The sequence below is a fragment of the Poecile atricapillus genome, chromosome Z (genome assembly GCF_030490865.1).
Source record: "Poecile atricapillus isolate bPoeAtr1 chromosome Z, bPoeAtr1.hap1, whole genome shotgun sequence".
Classification (NCBI taxonomy): domain Eukaryota; kingdom Metazoa; phylum Chordata; class Aves; order Passeriformes; family Paridae; genus Poecile; species Poecile atricapillus.
Window position 1 is genome coordinate 81,795,278 of NC_081289.1, and position 27,892 is coordinate 81,823,169.

Below are 27,892 nucleotides of genomic sequence, written 5' to 3' on the forward strand. Positions count from 1 at the left end.
GCGGCAGCGGCAGGCGGAGCGTGGCGGTGCTGGGTGAGGAGCGGGGAAGTGCGGAGGGGCTGTGGGCGCTCAGCTGTGGTCTGAGGGGGAGTGTATTTGAGCCCCCTTCCGCACCGAGACTCGCCGACGGAGGGGGCAGTAAAGGCGAAGCGCCTCGGCCGTGGGGGGGCGGCGGGGCCCTGCAGGGTTGGACAGGGAGTGGGAAAGGAGCGGAGAGCAGCTGAGAGGGTATTTTCATAGGGCAGGGGTTAGTGATCCTCGGGACAAATATCTTCTCCCGCTTACCTTCACGGGCGTCTATAAGAAGACACCCACAAAACTTTAGTATCTAAAGTTGAGTCCTTTCTTCTGTATCTACTGTTCCCTTTAACTGATTGTGCTTGCCTCTGAAAATCAAGGATCCACGATCACCGAAACAAGATCAGGAACTTTGTTGTGCGGAAAGCGTGGGACACCAAGAGCTAGTCAGAGCGCTCAGTCTGCTTGGGTCTGCTATCGGGGTTCCGGATTCCACAGGCCTTTTCCTCCCGAAGTATCAGCTAACTACCCCTGAGCCACTGCCCGAGAAACTGCATGCATAGGATTTGAGGAATTTGAAAAGCTTAAATCTGAAAATCTTCTCTTTTATAAATGACACGCGATCTATGTATAAACATGAAAACAGACCCAGGGTGATCCTTTAGACGTCCCTCAAGGCTAGGAGAACACTTAGTGTGGTAACTTTGACATGCTTGGTGACTTAGTTGTACAACTCAGCTCTTCAGGATTTCTCCATCTGTCACTATCAGTTTGTGCTTTCAGTAAACATGGGCTTTTTGAACCAGTATGCTTGAAAAAAACCAAAAATTTGGGTAAAAATGTGGTGTTGAAATGCTGCTAGTTTTAATGGTTGTTACTTCTCATCAGACTAATGCTGTTTTAAGGTAGTTTACTAAGAATTAATTTTAAAGCAGCTTTAAAAAATGGACCTTAAATTCACTACATTTAATGCCTTTCCTTTCTAGCCCTGGCTCTTATTTAAGTTTTATTTTGTTGTGTGCTGTTGTTTTGTTTGTTTGTTTGTTTTTTCTTTTACATATAGATAATTGCTCATGTTTGGGGCTTTACAGTTTCTTTTATCATCTACATTCTGCAAGGCTCATATCTTGTTTTTCTTCCTATTTTCAAAGGACTTTCCCTTTCCCTTCCCTTCATTTTCTTTTGTTTATTTTTGTTTTTTTCTTTAAAAGTATTTATTTAGGTCTCTCTGCTTATTAAACAGTATTCTGTGCTGCAGAGTGACATGGAAATACATAATGTGATTTTGTTTTAACCAAATAGAGCTAATTTCTGTTGAAAGTAACAAGTAGGAAAAAGCTGGCATCAACATGTTTTCTCTGGCCTTAATAAAAAGGCCATTGCTTCTGTCTGGGGGAAGCCAGATGTGCTCCTACAGGTACAGCAGTAAGTCTGAACAACCCAGTTGTACCAAGCAAGGTGCAGTACAGTGACCTTGCAGTTAATAGTGAACAGCTTGTGGGGTTTCTGGGCTATGACCTTACACCGATCTCTTAGTGGTCTGTGGGAGTGAGCAGTGTCACAGGGCTTCAGCTGAGCTTCTCTTCCATTTATTGACATCTTCCCCCATTTTCACATTTTGATTTACTTGTCAACCCATGGGTCATGCAATTCATGAGATGAAGGTTGGTATAATAGTGAAGGTGAAGAGATGCGACTCTTAAGTGTTTGGGAGGCTCTTCTTTTATGACCTGTGTTAAATATTTCAGTTAGAAACAACCTCCTTTCTTTTCAGCAGCTAGCTTGCAGTCCTGCTGGAGTCTTTTCATGGCTTTTGATTTTCTTAGTTACCTCTTTGACTGTGTCACTTTATCAGAATCCAAAAAAATAAGGGACAGAAAATAGTAAGGATGAAGAAGTCATGAATTACAAACATAAATTGGCTTTTGGAGAAAAGTTCAAAAACTAGAATGTAGTCACAGAAAGTTTGGTGTTCTTAGACTTTTTTTCACCTGTTGTTTCTGGTTCTTCTGGTTGAACTCAGTACAGTGCATCCAAGGTTTGGAAGATGGCTTAAAATTCCTAGGTTGGGAGGCAATTTCAGGCATGCAGAGGTGACTATCAGAAATACAGGAATGAAGCTGATTTTATGCATGTATCAAATTTACAGTCTGTGGAAGAATCTAAGACGGGCATTGAAAATGGCTTGCTATTTAAAAATGGTCTTTGGTTTTAAAATGACTGTAATCTTTGTTAGACACTAACTTTCTTGGTAATATGTACATCAATTTAAAATATGTAAGGAAAATGTATCTATAATATTTTCAGTGCATCCAAATGGCTGGGTCAGCTAGGTACATGTTTCACGTACCTTCAACATGGAGGCTGTTGGTTTTGGTAAAGGTGCAGCTCTATGTGATGCCATCTGTAAGCCTCCACCACCATTTCCATCTTGGAGCACACTCTGTGTTCAGATAAAGTGTGTTCACGCTCATGTTTAGAGAACTTTATGAAATATATGAACAAACCTAAAAGCTTTGGATTTTAAAATAATGTAAGTCACCATTTTTCTTACTGTTGCTTTCCTGCCCCTTTGCTAACAGTTGTATCCCATATTTAACTGGATTTCTTGCAAGGAGTTAGCATGTTGAAGTTCTCATCATGATTTGGTTTTCTGGATGTTACAGGAATGGAAACACTGGATACTTGAATTTGTCTGAAATGAGTTTACATTAATCTTTAAAGCTATATATAGATTTGCTGATTTTAGAAAATTACTATTTATGCAAACATGAAAGATTGTGTATGGTTGTCCTGTATTGCAGAAGCCAGCATTTGAAAATAACTGATGCTTTGTGTAATTAAGGGAACTTAATTGAGACTTGGCATATGGCATGTATTTGAAAATCAAAGGGGAATAAAGACCATTTTCTAACTGCATTTTGATGTGAAGGGAATCTTTTATTGAAGCATGTATTTTTCATCCTCTTAGTCCAGCATTACAATTAAGATGTGTGATTTCATATTACTAGGTCATCTGTAACTGCTACGTGAACATTGCAGTCTGCTTGGTAGCACAGTTCTGTAGCACATCTGAATTCTGTATACACTGCAGCTTTTGAGGTACAGTCATCAGCCTTGCAGGACAATTACTAGCCCCAGTGTGTTTAATGTATATCATGGAGAAGGTAAAAAAGGTTTCTTCCTTCTGTGAACAATAATTCAGAACAAAGTTAAACTTCTATGGGGAAATGTGGTGCCATTTAGGAAAATCAGAGTTAACCCAGTTGTATAAGTAGTCAATAAAAAATTCAAGTGGTGATTTAATGACTGGACATTGACCAAAAGCATGTTACAGCTTTGACTAACTTACAGTGAAATTATTTGAAGCAGCGAATTACTGCTGTCTAATATTTCTATTAGATACATTCTGAGTTCACACAAATTTTCTAGAAATGCAATTAGAAACCAAATTAAGGAGAATCAGCTTATCATCAGCAACATTAAGTGATTTGAAGTGTTGGTCAACTAGCAAATATAGCTGGAAGCAGTAAGCTCCTTTCATGGTCCAGATCTGGGACTTGTGATAGCACTTTATGTTTTGCAACCTAACACTCGGTTACTGATTAAGCACCATTTATTACATGAGAGAAATAACATCTATTCTGTAATTCTGTCTGTAGTATTCTGGATATCTTTAAAACTGTTTTTGCATATTTATCTTCCTCAATTTCAAGATTCAGGTTAATCCCAAAAATACAACTCTTAAGAATTAATTTAAATTCAACTGGTAGAAACTGAATTGTGTGAGGGCCTGGTTTTAGACAACACAACTAGTTTCCATGATAGTGGTCACAGAAAGGGTGTCCATGTTATTCAGATAACATACTTAATGCAGCTGTAACTCTGTCTTGGAAGTGGTTAAGAACAGCACGACTGACTCAAGGGAGAAGAAGTAGTTTCTGAGAAATTTAGGTGGTGAGAATAATGCTTTTGGCAACTAAGAGTTTAGGATTACTATGAATGACTATGTAACAGTTTCAATATTTTTTTCCCTTGATTTTGTAATATATTTTTGTTGAAAGATAAAGTTCTAAAAGGTATAAGTTTAGATGAAAACACAGTTAGTAGGTGTATCAAAATGCAATGAAGTGTATTTGAGAAGCAGTAGAGTGCATAGTTGCACTCTTTGTTTATTAGATATGTTTCTTGTAGCTTTTATAATGTATCTGTATATTTGGTGGATATCAGGACCTTATAAATAATAAACATAATTTGTAGAGAGTACAGACAATAAACCAGTCCCTCTGAAAATAAGAGAACATGAAGATTACATGTTGGCCTTACAACAAGATCTTCAAGGAACTACAAAAAAAAAAAAATGCCATGCTTCTTGACAGTAGGAGATTAACATCAAGGGTTGTGTGCTTTTTATTTTTATTTGTATCTTTATGTATTATTCTGTGAAGGCTGATGTAGTGAGAAGCATGTGTTGAGAATGAGTTTCATATGTAAAAATGACAGTTTAGGCTAATAGGGAATTTTTCTGCTTTTACATTTATTTAAGTGCTGTAACTAGAAAGCAACTACTGTGCAGAAAAGTGAGGTATCCAGCATCTGTTCCACAGTAATAAACATTTCGACCGTCTACATGCAGCCTTTTCAATTATATGTTAGCCAATACAAGCCAATTTAGTATTTCTGTGTTACAATACCCTAAAGCTTTTCTTTAGAGCAAAAAAAAATATGTAGGGAATACTAGTGTTGAATTCAGCTTTCATAGAAAGTGTGTAAAGATATATTCAAAATAATCAATATTCTATTTAATATATGGAAAGTCTAAAAGGTACTCAGTTTTGTTTCCTGTAAGTCCACCCAGGAAATACTAATAAGTGTTACAGACAAATCTCTTGAAATATGAAGACTGAGGTGAGAATTAGTGATTTACTGAAGTTTTTATCAGAAGCAGAGCTGGATTAGAAGCCAAATCTTGATCTTATTCTGTGGGACCTAAGATTTTCTTTTGCTTACACATAACTAAAAATTAATTGCTTTGTTATTGTTTGATAACAATAAATGCTGGAGTTAATTTGACATCCAGTCACACATCATCATACAGTTAAAATTCAAGCTTCCTAGTCAGAAAACTGAGCTAGTGGGAAAGAAGGAAAGTGGAACGGAAAGACTTATTTGTCTGTTTAGCATACTGTGAGGGTATTGTAAATCTAGAAGTCAGTGGTGATTATTACTGTGAGAAGTGCTTTGTTTCATTCATGGTTTTTTTTGCCTAGTTTTATTAGCTGCTGAGTGCTTATTCTGAATGTTATAAATGGCAAGTGCTGTTACGGCTTTATAAAAGCGTTTAAAAAACCTGAAATGGCTGAATGCTGGATAACCTTTTCCTTCCTATCCTGAATAATGAGAGCTGACTTAAACTCTAAAATGTAAGGTTTCATTTTCACCCAAAACCCATCTGAGTATTTTCCGGTTGAATAGTCATGATGTTGATAGTATACAGGTGCATAATCTAATCCCCTCAGAACTTTTGGTAATTTCTGCTTATGGTGTAATGGTAAATTCTAGCTGTCTTTGAAACTATGCATTTTTTTTTTTTTTAATTAGGCTTTGAATGTAACACACCTTATTGTCCAATTGTTCATGTGCTAAAGCCATATATAAAATGGAGCAGCACTGTGCAGTGTGAGCAGTGAACACATTGCCAGACAACGTTGTGGCTCACAAAAGACAGTATTTCCCCTGATCTGCAGCTGGAGCTCAGGTGGTGCAACCAGGTAAAACAGGTTATGAGGAAAGAACAAATCTGATCCTTATTTCTAGATCCCTTTATGATGGTAGAAGAATTTTGGATTAATCTTTTATCATATGTCCTCTTTCATCTTCTGGGTAAACAAGTTTCAGTATCTTTGGATTTCCATCTCATTAGAGTCTTGCTGTGCTCTTGATCTTTGTCAGGCTTGAAGTTTGCTATTTCTGGTAGAGGCACAAAAAAGGAAACTGCTGTGTCTGAGAACCAGCCAGGGTTATTTCCAATGAACCAGCTGCTTTATGAGACAATGTTATCTTTATTTTCTGACTTTACCTCATGTAATTTTTCTTACTGTTCACCTCAGTATTGTGTTTGTTCCTGAAACCTTCTTTCTCAGATGGACAAATCTCTCTCTGTTGCTGAGTGTATTCCTTAGTAGAACTGCCAGCTTTGAAAACTGTTTTTTTCCTGCCAGAATTGGCAGTTTCAGGGAAATCAGGTAGACAGCCACTTTATAGATTCAAATAATGCTTCAAATGTTCTCATCACCACTGCAAGGGTAAATTGGTAAGGTGAGGTATCTTTTTACAAAATTTGTAATTGCACAAAAATGGCACAACTGAGGGATGGGTTATATTTGCATCAGTGATGGTATGCAATTTAAAAAGCTTGTTTTCTACTCAGTTGCAATGTGCAGTTGTCTCTGGGACTGCTTTCTATGGCAAAAGTGGTCTAGCTTTAAGAAAACTGTAGATTATTTATAACTGATATTTTCTGTTACCTGGTTTACAAAACATTTTGTAAAACTAAGAGGGTATTATAGGGTGGGTTTTAACTCCATAAACTGTCTTTGCTACAAGAGTGAATGGATTGTTTTAAAACCTCAGAACAACATCTGTGAGCCAAATGGTCCTCTGAAGTGTGAGAAGGGAAATGTTTTAGTTAGGATGTATCTGTCTATCTTTCTTCCATTTTTCATGCAGCAAATTAAAGCTATATCTCATTTGTAATTTTTCTTTCTTTTCTTTGCCTCCTTTGGGCTCAATTCTCTGTGAATACAACTTTTCTCTAGTCTCTCAGCCTTCTTTGGGCTGAATTCTTCTGGGATCCTCCCTCATGGGGAGTTTCACTTATCTCAGTCTTTATGATTCGAAGTAAACTCTCGAGCTCGTTAGAATCTTGTTTCTCGTGTTTATTGAAGGATCCTTACAAAACTTAACAGGTCTCTCTAGGCTGGTTACAAGGTTAATCTTTGCAATCTGGCACATTTCTTTCTTCTGATGGTACAAACAAGGCCTTGTGGCACACTTCATGTCTGATACACAAAATGGCCCCGAACTACGCAGTTCTTTTATCTTTATACCTATTTTCACCCAATTAACAATAGACACGTATATTATTTTTCTTAATGACCCAATGACCTATCACCTCTGTGATGCACTGCGGCATTTTCTATCCAATCACTTACTATTACCCAAAAACCTCTAGGAGAAGAACATGAAGAAGAAAGGACAAGGGACAACACCCTAAATCCTCCATCTTGTCTCCTGTTCTCTAAACTATTTTTTTCACACAGTGATTTAAGAAACTTTCTAATCTACACACCTACACTTTTAGCTTTTTCTATCTAACTTTAACATTTGTTTTCATGTATCACCATGAAAACATGCTCATGAATTTCATATTATATGAAATTCAGTGTTTTCTTGAATCTTAGAACTAAAAATTAAAAACAAGGGCACACAGTCTGTATCTCAGACTCCAACATCATTCTACCTGGTAATGTTGATGTTAATGTGCCATAAAGCATAGATTTCTATCATTCAACACTCTTTTTGAGAACAGCAGGAATATTCTATAGAAAGTTCTTTATTTACCTCACGATGTAAGTTATGAATGACTCATATTTTTCCTGTAGGTATATCTGCCAAAACTGGGCAGTGGTTTGGCAATGGTTTGGAATTAGTTCATTAGTTGTGAGGGGCAAGAATCAGTCAATATATATTTTTTCTGACGACATCAGCAATTATTTCTTCACTAAAGAGCCTTGATCTGAAATCAAAACTACTAGTTTATTTTCCTCTCTTTGCTGATAGTTTTCTACATCTATGAATGCCCCTTGAGATGCTGTTATTTTAATTGTAGACTCTGTTGCACAATTTTGCCTTCTTAATAACTAAGTTTAAGATTTAGTTTCATTTATGATTTCTTCTTTTTCCTTGGTGAGTACCGAAGGATGGGATGCCATACAGAGAGACCTTGACAGCCTGGAGAAGTGGGTGTGTGGGAATTTTATGTGGTTTAATAGAGTGAGTGCAAGGTGTTGCACCTGGCCATTGCCAGCAGGTTGAGGGAGGGATTGTTCCCCTCTTCCCTGCTCTGGTGGGACCCTACTTGCAGTTCTGTATAAGCTCTGGGGTTCCAGCAGAGGAACAGGTCCAGGGAGGACTTGTTGGAGCAAGTCCAGAAAAGGCCACTCAGCTGGCACCAGAGGCATGGAGAACCTCTCCTATGAGGAGAGACTGAGAGAATTGGGATTATTCAGCTGTTGTAGTTGATAGCTTGAAATATATCTTTTCCCCTCTTTTAGTTGTGATTTCCCCCCCCCCCCCCAGCTTCTCTTTCTCCTAATTGTTTACCTGGTGTCAAGTTACCATGGTTACGGAAGTTTTTCTCCTCAGCTCCACGGCGAGAGGCCGGATAGAGTAAAGAGAAGACCCTGCTGGCATTTCCAGCTGCTTGAAGTTTCTTTAGCCCAGGAGACTCTTCTTTCCAACACGGAAGTTTGTAACTCTGTTTTTCCTGTCCCAGAATGCCTCTGAGCTATGGAAGCTGAGAGGGCATGCTTACCTTCCCTTTCTTTCCCCCCTGTGTTGCCAGGAAACCAAGCCCCCCCTCTCTCCCCCTCTGTCCCTCTGTGGAGAATACTCCTACACCTCTGTGGGCATTTGAAGAAGTTGGTGTCTGTTATTTCTTATCTTGGTGTGTGTAACCTTGATTTGTAGAAAGTTTGTAATATATACTAACTGAGAAAAATAATTGGTTATCTCTCTGATGTTCCCTCCCTCCGAGAAACCCTGTTAAAAGAGACCCCCCAGACCCCAAACCCTTGGTCTCTCATCCTTTGGATTCCCCTTCACAGAAATTAACTGTGGAATGCAAACCAGAGAGAGAGTCCCCCCCTGATTTCTTTACTCGCTCTATAGACTTGGATTCTTGAAGAAAATCAGTGAACCCCACAAACATATGCTGGCTCAAAACTCGAGTGAAGAGAAACCTCATCACTGAGCTAGCCGGGCCACTCTCGAGAAGATCGAGTCATTCGGCCTGGAAAAGAGAAGGCTTCAGGCTGACCTAATTTCAGCCTCCAGTATCTGAAGGGAATTTACAGGAAATATGGGGCAATAACATGTACTGACAGGACAAGGAGGAATGGGTTCAAATTGAAAGAGAGTAGATTTAGATTAGACATTAGGAAGAAATTCTTTACTGTGGGTAGAGTATTGAGGCACTGGCACAGGCTGCTCAGGGAAGCTGTGGATGCCTCATTTCTGGAGGTGTTCAATGCCAGGTTGGATGGGGCTTTTAATAACCTGATCTAGCAGAAGGTGTTCCTGCCCATGGCAGTGGGGATAGAATGAGCTGATGTTTAAGGTCCCTTCCAACTCAAACTCTTCTGTGATTATATGTGATTATGTGCTAGAAGTCTTTGACTCTAAAGGTCAAATGCTATCTTTGTTACTATTTTTTGTAAAATTTCTTCAAATATTATCCCTGCTTGGGTTAACAGTGCCATCAGATTCAGTAATTTTGCATGAAGTGGATTTTTCAGTTGCATGTAGTAATTTGGCAAGAAAAAATGAGACTGATTTAAAAATACTAAAGTTTTGGTATTGCTTTTGGCATGAGAGATTGCATGTAAAAGGCTATTCAGTATAAATGGATGTACTTACACTGTATTACTGTTGTACTATTTACAATGCATTTCTCAATTTAGTTCTTGTGCCTGGGAGGAGCCTAAGTGGATGAAAGTGTTTAGCTGCCGTTTTGGATAGGATGCAAAGCTTTTCCATTGCAGAAGTACTGAAAATCTTGGGGAACTGATGACCAGACACAACCTTTTGAGACTTGGGAATACTAGATAATATTTATGATTAACAAAGTGATGTTAAACATTACTCACTGTTTTTGTAATAAAGGTTTGAATGTGAAACTCTTGAAGAGTGGAGGGTTAGTATTATATTTTATGTTTCAGCCTAGTCTCTGAATAAATCTGCATTTAATAATTTCATGCTTTTCAAGGACAAAAGAATAAATTATAGTAATTTTGGAGAATTGGGTGGTTTTTTGTTTGTTTTGGGGTGTTTTTTTGGCTTGTTCTTTTTTACTTCTTGACAACAAGAAATTGTTCAACATGGGGTTATAAAAATATGCTGTATATTTAATTACAGGTAAATATCAAAGACTGTGTCTGGATTGCCTTGTAACTAGGTGAACTGAATAACACTCTTTGGCAATTCAGAGATAGTCAAGAGTACCAGGACAATAAAGAAGAGCAGGAAACATGGACACCAGGCAATATCTGAGGTTATCTAAGACTAATTTTCTATGAACCTGTTAAATGTTCTTATCTTTCAAGTGTTTCTTTCACTGTTTTTCAAACAGTAAAAAACAGCATGAAATTATACCAAGTCATTTATTCCTTACAATCCTGTATGTTGAGAGTTATTGTACTTGGCATGATTTCAGATGAGTATTGTTGTTTTGTAAAAAAAAAAAAAAAAAAAAAAGGAAAGAATCTGCTTTTATTTATGCAGTTGTAACAACTGATTTGCAGCACACATGTAAACTTCACCTCTTACTTTGCTCCCCTTTTCCTTTACTTACTGCACAGATAACAGTTTTGAACTGGGAGCAAACATTGATGTTACTAAGAATTACCCAACCTGATGTCTGTCATGGGCAGCTGTATTTTATAATATTAGCCTTCCCAACCATATCTTTATAGCTCACTACTGCAAACTTAGTTACATAACAATTAAGTAAGTTGAAGAGCTTCATGGGCCACTGGAATGGCTGAATTTTGTCTCTTTGGGATAGAAGCCAGTTGTCATTATGTGGGTGAAATGGCAATCCTGACTCCTGTTCCTAAATTTAAATTACAGATAGAACTCTCTAAAACTGTTGTGCTAAAACATTTTGGCATGCATATAAATTAGGATCAAGCACAAAAGAGGTCTCTTCCTCTCCCTGGTGCCAGGGGAAGGATTACTGCTGTAAATCATCATTTTTCTATATTAAAGGTATTTTCTGTACAGATTGGAGAAGACTCCCAAGAGTGATGAAACCAAAGAAGGCAAAAAAAACAGGTATGTTTTATCTTTTATGAAGCAAATATTACATAGTAGTTGAGAGACAGAAGCCATACTGGAAGTAGTTAGAGGGAAAAAAATGCTAGAAATGTCAATTAGTCTAAATAATTAAGGCTTTTGGCAGATTTTTTTTTCTACATATTTTATTAGTCTGCCTGTCTATTGTGATTTTTGCTTTGCTTCTGTAGGATGTTTTAACTTACTACAACAGACTTATCTTCGTTTTTTCTGCCTTTTGTGTTGATGTACTATATTAAGATACAAGATATATAATAGTGAAAAATGAAAAAAGAAATCCACAAACCTTTTAAATTTTGAAAACTTTTATCTTTAGTCAGTACTCATCCTTCTATTCAACAGTAACTGTCCAGGTTTCCTTTATATGTTGGGTTTCTCAATTATCTTGTTAATGATTTGGTTGACTCTTGCATTTTTTTAAACCTTTTAGATATAATTTATTGTGGGTTATTTTCTATTTTCCCTGATTAGATGTTTTTATTTTCAGCTTTTGTCTGCAGAATTGTGAATCACATCCTTCAAAAGAAGTTGAAACTGTTAGTGGTAGTTGTAATAAATTATGGTTGTATTAAAAATTCGGAGTGTATATAAGAAAGATATGTTTTGTAGAGACAAAACAAAATATAAAGCATGGAAAAGCCTCCCCCCAAAGTGGGATGAAGCTTTTCTCCAAGGAGTTGCTGATTGCCAGCAACGCCCAAGATAACTAACCAAAACCGGCCCATCAACCCAAACAAACACACAGGACACGGATCATCAGGAAAACAATGACACTAGCTCGGGAAATTATCTACCTCCGGATCCAAGCAACGCCCTGCGGATTCCAGTGGGTAGAGAAACCGATCAGTAGGAAAAAGACAAGTTCCAAAAGAAAGACTTCGCCAGACTTAAACATTTCTGTGTTGAAAAAGCAATCAGGGGAAACAAAGGAGGAAACCCGGCCGAGATACCCATCGGCACCAGCCCGGATTCCACCACCCTGTCATGAAAAACCTAACATTGCAACACACAGAGTCTCCTTTGCATATGAGGAGATTCTGGCCGGACACGAAATAATGTCATCATTCTATGTCAGGAAATCCATTCACTGGACAATCAAGGACACTTGGTGAATGGAACCTGCCTGGAATTTTGGCCTGAGGACTTAAAAATCCTATAAAACCCCAATCCTGAGGATGCTCAGACGTGGATTTGGGAAACCTATACCTCCGGTGTAGACCCCTGTCCACCCAGCGCTGCGCTGTTCTTTTTATTGTGGGTTTTTATCGCTGTTTCTACTTATTATTGTTTATTAATAAATTTCTCTTTGATTTTATCCCAAAATTGCCTTTGCATTTATAACATAGTTCTTAATGGAAAACAGATTTTTATTACACAGCATCATCTGTTTTTCAAAGTGTTTCCTAGTATGCATAACTTAAAATAAGTTCTCTGTAGAAATCTGTGGCCTCCTGTGATAAGAAACGCTTGGCCTCCTGTGTTTAGCTGTCTGTTTATATATAATTGTTTGCTTTCTTACTCTTTTTCTCCAAGTCTTTCATGTGTCATTTTTCAGTTCACAGATAAAATAGAAAAAGGGATGGGAATGTGCGAAGTCACAGAGACAGGCTCAGTTGGAATCTTTGTTCCTATTTAGAGCATCACTGGGAAGCATAGTACTGAATGTAGACTGTAAGATTCAACTGAAAATGAATTATTTATTTGCAAAATGTCCAAAGATACGACCAGAATAAACCAGGTTTTATTCCAAAAGAAGAACCCATGGGCTTTTATAAGCCTATGTGCAATAGTTTTTGCCCCGAGACCAATGAAATAATAAATTAAGATTATTATCGCTTGTTAAAAAATGTTGTGATTATCATAAAAAGAGAATCACTGCTCACTGGAGGAATTTTTCTTTCTTCAGTACCAGTTTCTCTACTGGCTGTTAAAAGTACATTCCTTTACATGTTATAATAGCAAAGATCAGCTGACCATCAGACTTTGATTGGATTAAGAAACAGGTTCCCCCGAAAGCAAAAGCTATGTTGGTTATAATATATATATATATATATATATATATATATATATGTGCATATATATATATATGTATATGTATATATATATATGTCTTGGTTCTAGAAGACAGATGTCTGCTAGGGAGAGCAGGAGCCTCCCTTGGGATGAAAGAATGTAGACCCCCTCCCTCCGAATTATTATAATTTTGAAATCAAGGGGGCTTTCAGGCAGAGATCTGGGGATAGGAATAACAGTTCTTTACTAGTATAACCAGGCAAACAAACAACAATAACTACAGCATTAACAAGAAAACAGAACCAGGGGCTCCGGGACAGCTTTCTCGGCTGAGACGGGATGAAGGAGAGGCTTTGTTTTCACAAACCCCCTCGGGCGGGCAGTGCCGGTGCTCCTGCAGGGCTCTGTGGAACAGTCGGCTGGAACAGCAGGGACGAACTGAGATCCTGGGCTGGTGGGTGAGGTGGATCAGCAGCTCCGCGGTGGTGCCTGGCACTGCCACACGTCTCGGCAGGACAGGGGGTGCGAGGCCACCAACGAAGAGGGGAGAAGGAGAAGAAGCAGCAGCTCCGTCTGGGTGATGGCGAAAATTCCCTTCTCCCCACCGCAGCAGCTCAGTGACCCAGCAAACGAATGTCTTTCCCCGAAGCCGAAGAAAGCCAGCCAAAAACTGTCCCCACCCTCCTTTCCTGCCCCCTTCCCCCCTGGGCCCGGCCACTCTTTGTCCTTTATCAATCACCCACTAAATACCCACAGCTAGGTTGTCTCCGCAGCTAATGGGTAAAAATTCCATGGGCAGGCCAGAACGACAAAACAAAAAAACCCAAAAAAAACAAACAAAAAAAAAGGACACCTAACCTTCAACACTATATATAAATATATATATATATATATATATGTATGTATGTATATGTATATATGTGTTATAAACGGGATGGCAAAATACGATTAATATAAAAAGCAATTTATTATAAAACAATTTGAATCACCAGCAACAAGAGAAAAAACCACAATAAAATAAATCAGCGCAGCGCCGGGTGGACAGGGGTCTATACCCAGAGGTACAGATTTCCCAAATCCACGAAGTAGGAACTGCAGTCCGGGGTTCTTATAGGGATTTTCGTATCTTGAGGCAAAACCCGGAGTGGGCACAGTCCAACAAAGAGTCTAGATGTGCGGTTGAATAGATTTCCCGGATCCGTCGAGCTGAGTCAATAGTCCACTGGGCAGAGTCCTTTCTCATGCGAATAGTCCTGGGTGCCTTCTGATTGCATCTTTTGGGTGGACTCCCGGGGTGGAGTGTCCAGGTCCGGTGCAAAGTAGATGGATATCTCAGTTGGGCTACTCTCATTGTCTGACTTGATTGCTCATGTCCTGCTCTTTATCTCGGGTTGATAAGCGTCCCCGTGGATCGTTACCACCTGAGTGGATTGTTACCGCTTGCCTCGGGAAGGAATCTTTAGACTACACTTTATATCTTTACATTAAACTATAACATATATTTCTTTATTTTCCTTCACGAATTTTTATCCAATGCCATATTTATCACATATGTATGTATATATGTATATATTTTATATATACATATATACATATATATACATACCTACATGTATATATACATATACGCACACAGACACATATATAACCCTATGGGTTAGGGTTTTTTTGTGGATTCATGATGATGCACTTAGGGTTTTTTTTGAGGAATCCTGATGATACAGAGTTACATATGAATCAGGAAGTTTGTACATAGCTTATCAGTGATGCATTAGAGCCCCTGGTACGTGTCTTTGTTGTATTTTGAGGACAGATAACATAGGCAACACTTTAACCATGGTGGAACAAAGGTGAACAAATCACCAGACTTTGCAGAAATCTCAAACCAGGGTACTGTTCTACATTTTTAGCTTGCAGGAGTGGTTTTGGGAGCAGTACAGTTCCATGCAGAGGGGCAGCTTTACTTTTGCACACTCCCCTCCCTCTTTCTGGTTTCCCTGAATGTTTTAACTGAAGACCTAACCATCTGCCTTCTCAGTGACAAAACTTTGGGTAGAATTCCATATCTCTCCCACACTGACCCTGGGCTGTGAAATGCAGTATTAGATACCAGCAGTACCTGCTGAAAAAAAACCAAACAACCCCATAAATAAATAAGATAAATAACAATGTCATCTGGCATCAGTTGACACTGTAGGCCAGCCTTATGCATAGGAATACAGCACTCAAATGTATGCATTTTAGCCCAAGTACTGCAAGACTAAGTTTTTGGAAATTAGATTAGATTGGATTGGATTCCATTACACCTCTAATGTATATAATGTATGGAGCTATTTTGCTTGAAGTTCCAACAATAGGTCAGTGTTTCTAATTTTATAAGGGCCAAAGATGCCCAGCTTTTAGAGGCAAATCTCCCAGGTCTGTTTGTTCTATATGCATTATCTCTAAAAGCCAGCCAGTTTGTGCAGAGATGACAATTATGAATTGCACTTTCTGCTTGTTCTCCTAGAAAGTCTACTTCATTCTGGATGTGTTTCTTTGATGCCACTCATGTTTTTGCAAAGCAGCTTCCCTGCCCTGAACTCTGTGCAGTACTTTAGTCTTTCCTAGGCAAAACACTGGAATAAACTCAATGTTATTTATGACAAACGCTTTTGATAAAGTATGGGTGTTTTCCCAGCAGTTCCTGGTGTTCTGCTTCATTGAGTATTTGGGGAACTTTGGTTTAGGGTGCTGCCATTCAAGTAACTCTTACTTGGGCATGTGGAATTATGCGTTATTTTTGATCTTTGCTCCACCATATAGTTAATCAGGGAGTAATGTGATAAAGATTATGTCCACGAATCAGGGGACTAAGTAGAAATACAGAACATAGATTCATTAGATGAGAGCCAACTGTAGTCCAAAAGCCATGTAGCTATAGTAATCATGTCTTCTTTTAGAGCTAATGAACTTCTGCCTTTTTTTTTGCACCTACTTGTCTGAAGCCCCATCATTAATGTCATGTATAAATCGGTAAAAATGAGTTTTTATCTTTCCAGGATGATTAAACATAGCAAGTGAGATTTTGTTCTAACTTCTTAAAATATTTTAACTATATAGGTGACTATTATTTTGTGAATCTGAATGTCATACTTTAGCCCAGCCTTTGTCAACTACTTGCTCAAACTGTGCATCAGACTGGCTTTCTAGGCATCTTTTACACAAATCAGACATTTACATCTCTATGAATGATGTAGCTCAAAGTCTAAGGTAGTTTTAATACAGACAGTATAGGATCTCCGTGGCATACTCAGGATGAATTTACTCCTAAGAATAAAACAAGAAAATCTGTCTTTTTCACATTAAAAAAAAAATAACAGTGATGTATTTTATTTCACCAGGTGCAAAACAGAAAAGGCAAAAAGCTCTGGGCCTAAAAGTAATCTGGATGTGATTAAAAAAATGGAGGTAAAATATGCATACTATTTCTAAATTTTGTAATAGAAATTGAAGGAAAATGAAACCTAGTATCTTTATTAGTACAAACAGAATAACCAGCACAGAGTTTTTCTGGTTGTGTCTTGTTACTCTGACAGACAACTGTTCTGCAGGATGATGGTGCAAGGGTTAGGGTAAGAATAATCTGGTTGTGGAGAAATTACTTTCTTTGCTCTTGTTTGTACCTGAACACAACAACTAATTGCTCTTCACTGGGTAGAAATACTGCCTAATGTGAGCAGTAGAGCTACTGCTGGAGCTTACAGGAAGAACTGGTGCCAGTGCTTTTAAATCTGCTGCTGTTTCACCAATCTACTGATGTTAGAACTTAAACAAGTAAGTTGAGAAGGATGAAACATACTGAAACTTGGGAAGTGACCTGTTTTGTAGGCAATTACTTACCATATGGCAGTGGAACCTTAAAGGTGAAACAGCTTTGTATTTTTTCTCCTGGTGATCCACCAGTTGTTTGAGTTCTATGGCATTGCTTTGTCAAGTATGACATGGCCTTCTGTCAACTGTTCTAACAGTGTATTGTAAAGGGAAACAATCATCTCAGTTTATTATCCAGGATATGGATTTTTATGGCTGATGCTTGACCAAGTAAATCCTTATTAAGTTCTTGTGCTTCACATCACATTGGTTTAAATATTGACACACAACATTTGCACAGCATTGCTATGCTGTCTTGCTGTTAACTGTATCTTAACTCTTTAGTAGTATGGAGGACATGCTGTTGCTATAACATGGGATTATCTTGTTAAGACATTGTTTTGTGACAGGAGCTAGAAAAGAAGGATGAAGAGGAAGAAAAATCTGAAGATGAGAAAGACAAAACAAAAGACAAAGAAGGTGAAGATAATGAAGAAGCAGAAGAGGAATATGATGAACAAGAGCATGAAGAGGTATAACGTTAGTTTCTTATTTACACAGAGTCAGATCCCAGTCATTGATAAGTGTGTTGGCTGGGAAAGACATGTCCCTAGCTCCCAATAAGGCAGAGTTGTTGTGGAAGAAATTATTGCATTCATGATCTTTTTTCCACTACATTGTATTGTAAATTTCAGTGAGTGTTCTAGACTTGTTACTCACAAAGAGGTCTGAAAAAAGATCTTGTACACAAGAATGTGTTCTGACACGATCAATACAATCACTCCCTTTCATCACTAAAAGAGTGATGCCTGTTGTTTCATATATACCAGAACTTCATTACAAGGTTTTTCTTTTTCTTTCTCAAGAATCTACTTACTATTTAAAAGTGTGGGCACTCAAGTGCAGTTCAAATCATCTTCCTTCTATAAATTGTCTTCTCTACAAATATAGTGATTTTTTTTCATTGGTTTAGGAAAATGACTACATTTTTTTCCTGTTTTGAAGATGGAGATGCCTTTGGTGCTGTCAGTGATGGCAATATGATTAAAGCAACGCAGTAGCTGTTGTTTCTACCTGTTATACTGCTCCAGCCTTACAGTACTTGAGGCAGAATTCTGGAGGTAGGCTGAGTATCAATGACTTAATGCTTTAGCTGTCTTGGTTTTAAGGAGATTCTCCAAAAACACATTGGAGTTTAACTGTACTATGCTGTAAAAGAGGATAGTGAATCCTTTGTTTTGTTCTTTTGCAAAGTGTTTTGCAGACATGCCTTTTTAAGGTCCTCTGGAATGCCTAGAGTAGGCTTTATGCCATTGAGTTTCCTCTGCACAAAAACCAAAAGTATGCATTTTACTTGAAATTATGTCTTGCACTACTCAATTCTATGCCTCAACAGTAAAATCTTGAAACAAATAATGAAATTCTTGATGACCACTGCAAAACAAATACATATAGTCTTTATGGACATAAACTGCTTGTTGGCAGCTGACTCTTCTGAAGAACTTCATGTAAACTTCTGAGTTCAGGTAACTGAAAACAATTGACAACTATGTACTTTCATATAAACTGATTTGGAAGGACCTTGGTAATATAGGCAAATAACATGACAATAATTTGAAGGACCATTTGTCTAGTTAGAACATACTGCCTTTAGTATTTTGGTTAAAAGGAACACAGTAAAATATATTCCCTTTATGAATCAGCATAAAACATAATTAAGGATCATTTAGCTTAGAAAGAATATATGGCAGAATTTAAGAAATTATGGATGCCTGCTTTAGACTGGTGCACTCACTAGTGATGAAAATTTGAGCCCTTTGCCTCAGTTTCTCCACCTGTTAGGGCAATACTTTCTTATCTAGAGCTGTAAAGTGAGCTGGCAGATGATAGTTATCTATGTAATTCTTGATGTTTACTTTCCTACAGAACAAACTAGACAGAAACAAATAAAAAAAGCAATAATAAACCCCTAAATATAGAAAAGGAATGTGGTATTTTAATGCATGTTTTAACTTGAAATATAAGAGAATTCTAAGAAAAAGCTGAATGTTTGGAAACATCCTTTTTATTTGAGAACCAACAGCTGTAGTGTTGAAATAGTGTTATTAGTGAGATTAGATATCTGAAGAACACTGTGACAGCAAATTCTCTGTATCTTACTGTTTTTTGATAGCAAAAAATACTATTTTATTTCTACTACATTATTAGCAATCAGGGGTTTTGGGCTTTCTTTGTTGGTTGGTTTTGAGGTCTTATTTTCTTTGAAAAGGTATTTCACCTCACTGGTGACCGGGAAACAATTTTGCATTATTCTGTGAACTTCTGTATGCAGCAAGAATTTGGTCCTTAAGGAGTAATTTTCAAGTATTATGATAAAATACCTATCATATATAAAGGAAATGAAACTAAAATTCTATGCAGGTCACACCTCAGAGGTATACCACTTTTAATTTGAAGTGTTGTTGACTGCAAGGTGTAATAAACATTCAGCTGCATTGCACAGGAAATGTATTCTGCCAGGTAATTTCTTTTTTAACACCAGACATATCAGCACCTGTTTCTTGAATGTGTGTGCCCGTTTCTTCTGTGTGATATACAAAACACAGACAGAAGATGTGAATGAGGCAAGTACGGTGAAAACTGAATTCACCTGCTGTGACTATAACTGCTTCTGCTAGCTGTTCTCCCCGTGCAAGATGAACGATAAGACTCCTTGCCCCCTACAAAAGGAATGTAAATAAATGGCTTTTGTCAAAGACGGAACTATAAAATGAACACTAGAAAAGAATTACTGCATGAGTAACAGTTTTGTTGACAAGTTGTGGCTTGCCTGAACAAGTACAATATCTTATTCTGCAGCAGACAGTAATTCTTGAGGACCAATTACTTTCACCATTCATCATTCTGCTGATGGGCAACTGCCTTCCTATTGCACTTTCTACTGCAACTACTGTTGAGAAACATTACTCTGATAAAAATCAAGTGATTTTGAGTCCTTTAAGAGGTAAACTGCAGTCACCTCTTCCTCCAGAGGGAATTGCAAAGTCTTGGGTTGGACCCTCCAGGATTAGTTTAGCTATGGTAAATAAGGTCATCAATTAGGAACAAGTACTTCGAGACACAGTGCTAAGGCACTTCTGAAAAGAGGTGAGATTGTGCTCTTCCAGAGGTGTAATGCACCTCTTTTCAGAAGCTGATTTTCTGATTGTTTACAATTCATTGCAAGACTATAATGCCAACAAAACTTATGACTCTTCTTTGGTTTTCAGCAAATTTCAAATTTGGACAGGCATATATTCAGATCTTAATTTATATTGCTTTCAGTGTCACCTCACCACCTAAGAATGTCATTGACCCCTCCCTCAGTTGTTCATACCTGTTTCTGAGAACTAACAAGTTGTCTGAAATTTATGCAGAAAAGTTCAAAGTTTACAAGGCATGAACAGAATAAATTATAAAGGCTGCAGTTATGGTATACTAAATAGGAATGCTATATGCAGCTACTGCCAACAAAGTACTTGCTGGCCAGGAATTTTTACTGTACATCATACATAAAAATTGGCCTAAACAAGTAAAAGTAGTGCCCTGCTGTAGTAAAACATGCAAAGTATGTAGAACTAAAAATATATTAGATGCACTATTTTCACTGCAGCCTATAATAAACTCTTTATTTTACATATATTACTTATGTTCTTTGAAAAGCAGAGGAGCAAAAGTATTTAAAGTAAGACTTACATCCTCACTCAGAAGTATTTCAAAAAGGTGTATTTTCAGCCCTTATAAAAGTTACAAAGACTATTTGTGAGAACTTACTCCAAAGTATACCAGACTTAAAACATTTAGATTTTATATGATCCAACACTGTAAGTTTAAAACCCATTTCCTGAACAACGTGTTGCATTAATCCAAAAAGTGATTTACAACTCAATTATTCCATGTTTTTGTGAGGGAGTTTGGCTCTTTTTTTTGTTTGCTTTTGGGGTTTCTTTTGTTTATTTAAGAAGTCAGCTTCTAAAAGACTAACTTCACAGATTTTAACTTGAATCAGATTTAAGTTCCTCACAGAGCAGTTACCCTGTTTATTAAGGGCTGACATGTAATGATGAATTACCAGTTGTGTTGTATTCTGTAAAAAAGCTGTAAAGATCCCCACATTCTGCAGAAAGCCAAGCTTGATGGTCGTACATTACCAGGATCAGGAGTCCTACAGTCTTGGAAAGAGATCTACTGTATCTTCCTGATAAAGTTAATTCGAATTAAAAATGTACTGTATGAAATATGCTACATAATACATATGTAAAAACATGCCAGGCTCTTGGTTAGAATGGAATATAGTCCAATCAAACTGCTTGTCCTAAGGTAAATCAAGGCACCCTTAACTCAGTGCCAGTATGCCACATGTCTTTGGCACTGTGAAAGCCCAAAGTCTGGGACACACTAGAGGACTCTTCAGCTGTACCACTACACACCTCTGTATCAACGCATCAACAGGTCAGAGACTTTCCTGACCTAATCAAACCACAATTGCAGTTCATTTCACTTCTGCACAGTAGCAATTTAGTAACCGTCAGTTCAGGTATGTGCTGTAAATTAGGCTTATGATGCATCATCACAACAGCTAATTTAATGTTCTTTGATTAATTCATAAGAAGTGAAGGATAAAGTATTAGAACTGGTAAGTTTCAGGAACAGAATGATGGGAGAAGAAGCAAAACAATAAAAACACTTGCAGCAAAAAAAATGATGCATTATATACCAAGTTTCACCCTATATAGAAAACATTTGCTTTTATGTGCTGAAGCTTTCTTGTCTGAGCGAGTCACCTTTTACAGTTTTAACCATGAGAGCTGTTATCACTTTAGCCACAATAAATTACTTTGTGAAGCATTTTTTCGTATAGCATTAGAACTGCTACCTCAGTGTTTATGCTTGTCTTACTGGCATATTCTCTTAATGAAAAGAACAACCACTGGAAAAGATCTTTGAAAACAAATGTTATGCAAACCATCAAGTTCATGCTGTTTGTAATTCCTTTTCTAGTGTGGAGACTATGAGTAGGCTGACTATCTCCACAGATGCTCCTTTAATCAAAACGTTCAACAGTCACAGATCATAGTTCAAGTACCTAACAACACAATTTTTCTTTGGCCTGCCTCAGTTTCAATATAATACAAGTTAGCCAATTCTTGTTCATACACTTGGCATGCCAGTGAACACTATCTGCTCAGCTTCTTGGGGCAACAGGTGCCCCAAGAATAGATGGGGCCTAAGTCTTTACTCTCAGAATCGGGTAAAGCATTTTGGAATTCCTCAATAGTTATAACACATTTACTTTTCCTGACTTTTTATACTGTATATACATAGTCAAGACACTCATTGGAAAGTTTACAATAGTAGTTTAGAGGATACTGACTGTTTTTTCACTTCTTTCTTTTTAAATCCTAATCAAGTATGTTATCTTGGGTTTTGGTAATAAATACTATTTTCAATAGGACAATGGAATTCTTGGTGCACAAGGCAAATATAACAAAAAGAATTACAGGCACCATCTCAGTTTTTATTTAAAAGTATTCTGAGTACACAAGTACCTCCTTTCGGTATAAAGAGTCCAGAGGTGTGGGGTTTTAAATTATTTTTTTGTTTGTTTTGGTTTTTATCTTGTAGCATTTTCAGACGGAGAAGAAAAAAAGAGGGGAAAACCAAAGTTGATAATGAAACTCCAAGAGAAACATTCAAAAACAGAATCGTTAATGAAAACGATAATGAAAATATGTAAAGAACAAATCTGAAGGTGCAAGCTGTCTATTCTGCTGCCATCTGCTCGTAGGCATTAAATACAATTTGAAGTTTTCTAGGACATTTCAGGAAAAAGTGCTTGAGGTTCATGGGCATGAGAACAATATTAGCATGCTCAGTACCCACACGACTGCTGCCTGAAGAATCAGTTGGTCCTGAACTGAGATTAACGGGAGAGGGAAAAAAATAAGCCTATTAGCAGAAAATAAGGACTACTGGGGCAGTTACAGCATGGTGCCACACTTCTGCACTTCTTTCATTCTACACAGGTGACCAGATGAGAATGCAATCCAGTCAGTTTTCAGCAGGATACCAAGGAATAATGTAAAGTTTCAGGTAGACTCCTAACTGGACTGTGTTCAGACACACATGGAAAAGCAAATTACCCTAGTGCCTATGCTGAAAAGTACTAAAGAATGGGTTGACCATAGGCACAAGAGTTCAAGATTCCAGTTTAAGTATTTGCTACTGCGTCTGTCATAGTCAGTTGTAAAAAAGAACTTCATAGTGGCAATTAATTATTGAATCATTGAGTTTTAAAAAAAACCTTACTCTGTAAGAAAGATAAAACTATGAGAACATCATTTTAACTTACACCTGTAAACCTGATATTAAAATGTCAAGTGTACTATCAATTCTATAAATATTTTCAGATGTTTAAAAGTTACATATCCCCATATGCCCATTTCTGGGCTGCAAAACACACTCACAGTGAGACTCCTTGTGTATTAGTTTGAACTACATTTTTTCACCTCATCATTAATTAAAAAACAAGCCTATCAAAATAGAAAAAAGTGCAAAGCTTCAGAGATGACTTCATACCTCAATTTACACCCCAATCTTGCAAATTGCCTGTCTCAGGCATATTCAGAGATTATGTGATCCCCAGAAATATCCTTGTAGTGGAACACTACCTATAAAGGCAAGTCACACATCAGTACACTTTTTCTCTGCATTCCAAGTGCATTTTGCATTCTGTGGATTGCCCTTTATATAAGATTATGTTATGTATCTACAAATAACAGTTGTCTAGGATCTTCCATTATTAATGCTGAACGTCTCCTTGATTATCAACTTTCATAATATTTGTTGGATTTATTCCGTTTTCTATTTCCTTCTGATGCGATACTTCTGTAACAAACAAATGGGAAGATTCCATTGGAGAATGATGACTGACATCTGCTTTCACTAGAACTTCATAATACAGGAGATAAAAAACTGGAGTTACTATGCCAATAATCAACATAATCACTACTGCTGTCCACCATCCTATACCCCAGTCTGCTCCGTAGTAAGGATCCTTGCATTTTTTAGTTTTACCATCAGTTTCAAAACAGATCTGTTGGGCTGCTAAAGCAGAAACAACTTCATTCAGATTCTCTCTCTTTGTATCATTAGATTTCACTATTTCTTCTATATCTCGATCGACTTCTTTTAAGAAGTTGCCAGCAGTCTCATTAGCAGAGAATTTATCACAAAGAGATGTTTCCTGTACTTCTGGGGAACACAGAGCAGACCGAAGAGCTGGTTTTCCTTTGGGAGACATGTGCGTTTCAGTCAATACACTGAACTTTTTCACTGGAATTTTGATAGACCTCAGGGCAAAAAAGTCTTGATCGTTGATAAGATTGTTAAGTCTCTTGATATCTGCAACCTAAAAATGAAAACAACAGCTATAACATTATACTCCATTGAAGCAAAACTCTCTTAATTGTACTATACCCTTAGAAAATACAAGTCTTTTGCAAGGAAACAAAGACAAGGCCTTTGCTTTTGACCTACCCAAGTCAGCTCTCCTTTTCTGTATTCTTGTTCAAAGTGAATATAATTTTGCTCAACTTAAGTCTAAGGCAAGGTCTTTGGTTTTTATTACCCTTACTTTTTCTTTTTGTTTTTTTTTAAACTACTCATTCATACAGTATGAAGTCAGAAGAGGTCAAAGACCAAATGTGAACAACTTTACAGCAAGAAAGAAAATAATTATGATGCAAAATCCCCTTCAGTTCAGGTAAGAAGACTGAAAGTCACTTCACATAGATATATTTACGTGTATGTATGTTCAGCTATCAGTTTGCAACTATCTCTGTGCAATTAATAAGACTTCACCTCACTTTACTTTTAAGTTTTCAAATTATGTAAGTTACTGTTAATTTCTAACTCAGTGAAAAACTTCTCAGTTAGGAGTTGCTACAAAGAATGAGTTTGCAATTCATCTAGCCATACGTGGTTTTTTGCTGCTTCTGAGGGCTAAGGCAGGAAACAAGTGTAACTTTTAAACAGTCATCTACCTTAGGCAAGTCAGATATTTCCTTTCCCTATTCTTGCTCAAAGTGCATCTCATTTTGCTTGCAGTAAGTTCAGATTTTAAGTTTGATGTGAAACACTCTTCAGGGATTTAAGTGCCCTGCGATAATCACTGGCTTCAATTTCAGATGGTAACTCCCTCACTATAGATGGCACAGCCACAAACTTCACCATAATAAAGTACTTCCAAATCAGTGCTTTTCTGCAACACCTGCAAAGCACACAGGAATTGTGCCCATTTGAAGATGCACTTTATCTAAGCTCACACAAACCTTTTTAATGTGAAGAAGTCCTTCAGTTCCTATGGCAGTGTATTTGTTAGGTGTATGATGCTGAATAAATTGGATAAGAATAAAAGACTGCCAAATGCAGCAATTTATGATTCCATCACAATGCAACTTACACTTTCTACCTCAAGCTCTTCCACATTCTCTTGAATTTGCAAGAATGAACACAATTTAGTTATCCTTCCTTTCTTAGTGAGGCCTGACCTCATAAACCTGCTCAAAATACCCCAGTGCAGCAGTTTCTGAAGCCAGCACTTGACAAATGAGGCTAAGGTCTGTCATGATTAGGAGATAGTTGCGTCGAGACTTTAATTCCTAAAGTCACAACAGGAGGCCCCTAATTCTGTTTCTGCCTGAAGAATTAGATGACAGCATATTCTGTATATACAAATTTTGAACTTGCATTGACCTCACGGCACCTGTACACTTAGCAGTCAGTCCCACCAACGCACACAGCTGATTTCCTGTTAAACTGGAAACACCAACCAAGACCAGTGCCACAACAGTACCTTAATGGTACTGACAGCCAAAATTACTGGGTAGGCAGGACATTTACTGCTAATTCTCACTAATGTAAGAACTGAGCTAGAAGTAGTGAGCACAAAGAAGGGTGCACAGAGCTGTAAAGTTCCCAAAAGTACAGCATAGTCATACTTAAAATACTAGGTCAATTTAGCAGAATTCAAAAGAAAAATACGGATGATTTTTTTTCCCCTACTTTGATGGAATTAGGGCTCCACACAAACCCTTAAGATAGTTCATCAACACCCTCGTCAGCCAGCCCAAAAGGGAGGATGGCACTAGATGTGCCGACCTATGACCGGAGCACAGGTTTGAATGTAACGTGTACTGCGAGAGAAACATATCACAACCGAAACTATGCACTTGCTTCTCACACTTATGTTAGTTTTAAGGGGAAAAGCCCACGGAACCGGAACCCTGCGCTGTAACACGAACTCTGACGTAATTTTCCACTTCTGAGAAACACGGCGCTTCCCACGCGTTGCCTCCGCGAGCAGCCGGCCCGAGACCGGGCACTTACCGAGCAGCAGAACTGCAGCGCGATCGCGTTCAGCGTGTCCCCTTCCTGGATGTCCTTCGTCAGCAGGACGATATCATCCAGCCTGTCCCTCGACGCGCTCCGCCGGACCTTCTCCCTGCCCCGCGGCCGCAGTTCCGACATCTCGCCCTCCTCCTCGGGCCCCTCGCTCTCCGCGCTCACGAAGGGGTACAGGTGACCGCCGCCGAGCGGCTGCGCCACGGCAGGCGGCTGCGGGCCGCTGCCGGCGCCTCTGCCGGCCATGCTCCGCGGGTGGCCCTGTGGAACGGACCGCAGGCGTGGCGCCCTCCGCGGGCAGCCCCGCGCCGGCTCCTCCTCCTCGCCCCCGCCCAGTTCTCTCCCGGCGCAGCGAGCGCCGGCCACGCCGCCGCGGGGAGGTGAGAGCAGTGCCCTGCCCTGCCCTGTCCTGCCCAGCTGACCTCGCCTCCCCGTTCCGCGGCTCTACTTGCGCCCGCTGCGCATGGGACCCGCCGCGATGGCGGCCGTGCCGCCACGTCCGCAGCGCCTCCACGCCCAGGCGCCGGCCTCGCGCAGCCCCGGGGGCGGGGGTGGCTGGAGGCGGCCCCGGGGTTCGGCCGTGAGGAGCTGGCGGGGCCGGCCCGGCGGGAGGGCGAGTCCTGGCACCGCCCGGCGCTGCTCTGGTCCGCTCCGGCGCTGCCCCGTAGCGCTCCGCCCGGCGCCGCCCGCGCCGCTCCGCCGCGGCCCAGGGAGCGCTGTGGCTGAGGCGCTCGGCAGTGGAGGCCGGAGCACGGGGCCTGCGCTGCCGGGCGAGGGAGCGCTTCACCCCCGCCTTCCCCTCGAGCCACCCGTATGATCTTGCTGATCCTCCTGGAGAAACGGACTCTGCTCAGATATACGAAGTTGCAATGTATTTGGATCAGAAAGAGGGTTCGCGGCTCCTCTCCACGCTCTGTGTCTCTTAGTCTCCCCTGGCTCTTCTCGCCTTGCTGCACCCTCAGAAACACCCAGGCAGAGTCTTTATATCCCTTCACATCTGTCCCCTTAGCACTAGTGCTGCAGAGGTACAGAAATGCAGCCCGCGCTGATAGATATTTCTCACAAGAGGTACCGCAAATTAAACCCTGTAGCTATTTCAACTTTACTTCCCTAGTAGAATATTTTTTTCCCTAAAGGACTGTCAGAAGTTGGGGTGCTGAGGCAACAGACGGATGTCCTAGCCTAACTAGTAAATTTGATCTACTGTTTTTCTCCTGACAGCCTTAGAGGGAAGTTTCGGATTACAGCAGGAGCAAGAACAGTGTTCCTTAAAAAAACCTGACAGCTCTAAGGTCAGGCTAAATATATTGAAACACAATTGTTGAAGACTAATGTATTTGCAGGTCTTGTTCCTAAATAGATTAAATCTAATCTTAAAAAAAATTTACATTAGGGTTGTTTTTTTTTCTTTTGTTTTTGAGCCTTGCTC

The 27,892-nt window shown here is 38.9% G+C and overlaps 2 protein-coding genes across 2 annotated transcripts; one reads left to right on the forward strand and one right to left on the reverse strand.

Moving 5' to 3' along the window:
* Nucleotides 1-14: 14 nt before the first annotated feature.
* POLR3G (RNA polymerase III subunit G) lies at nucleotides 15-18,098 on the forward strand. Its single transcript, XM_058826021.1, has 6 exons — nucleotides 15-33; nucleotides 10,216-10,351; nucleotides 11,083-11,133; nucleotides 16,551-16,617; nucleotides 17,430-17,552; nucleotides 18,025-18,098. The coding sequence occupies exons 2-6, from the start codon at nucleotides 10,329-10,331 to the stop codon at nucleotides 18,061-18,063; spliced, it is 303 nt and encodes a 100-aa protein (XP_058682004.1). The 5' UTR covers nucleotides 15-33; nucleotides 10,216-10,328; the 3' UTR covers nucleotides 18,064-18,098.
* Nucleotides 18,099-20,634: 2,536 nt separating this feature from the next.
* On the reverse strand, nucleotides 20,635-27,071 carry LYSMD3 (LysM domain containing 3). Its single transcript, XM_058826016.1, has 2 exons — nucleotides 26,449-27,071; nucleotides 20,635-24,469 (listed from the first exon to the last, which is right to left on the reverse strand). The coding sequence occupies exons 1-2, from the start codon at nucleotides 26,707-26,709 to the stop codon at nucleotides 23,861-23,863; spliced, it is 870 nt and encodes a 289-aa protein (XP_058681999.1). The 5' UTR covers nucleotides 26,710-27,071; the 3' UTR covers nucleotides 20,635-23,860.
* Nucleotides 27,072-27,892: the final 821 nt, after the last annotated feature.

What these genes read in the sequence shown, in the direction of transcription:
- LYSMD3 (XM_058826016.1), bottom strand. Translation starts at nt 26,709, where the DNA reads ATGGCCGGCAGAGGCGCCGGCAGCGGCCCGCAGCCGCCTGCCGTGGCG. An exon ending in CGCTGCAGTTCTGCTGCTCG is followed by an intron (nt 24,470 to 26,448) that starts GTAAGTGCCCGG and finishes TTTCATTTTTAG; the next exon opens with GTTGCAGATATCAAGAGACT.
- POLR3G (XM_058826021.1), top strand. Translation starts at nt 10,329, where the DNA reads ATGGACACCAGGCAATATCTGAG. An exon ending in GACACCAGGCAATATCTGAG is followed by an intron (nt 10,352 to 11,082) that starts GTTATCTAAGAC and finishes TTTTCTGTACAG; the next exon opens with ATTGGAGAAGACTCCCAAGA. An exon ending in ATGTGATTAAAAAAATGGAG is followed by an intron (nt 16,618 to 17,429) that starts GTAAAATATGCA and finishes GTTTTGTGACAG; the next exon opens with GAGCTAGAAAAGAAGGATGA.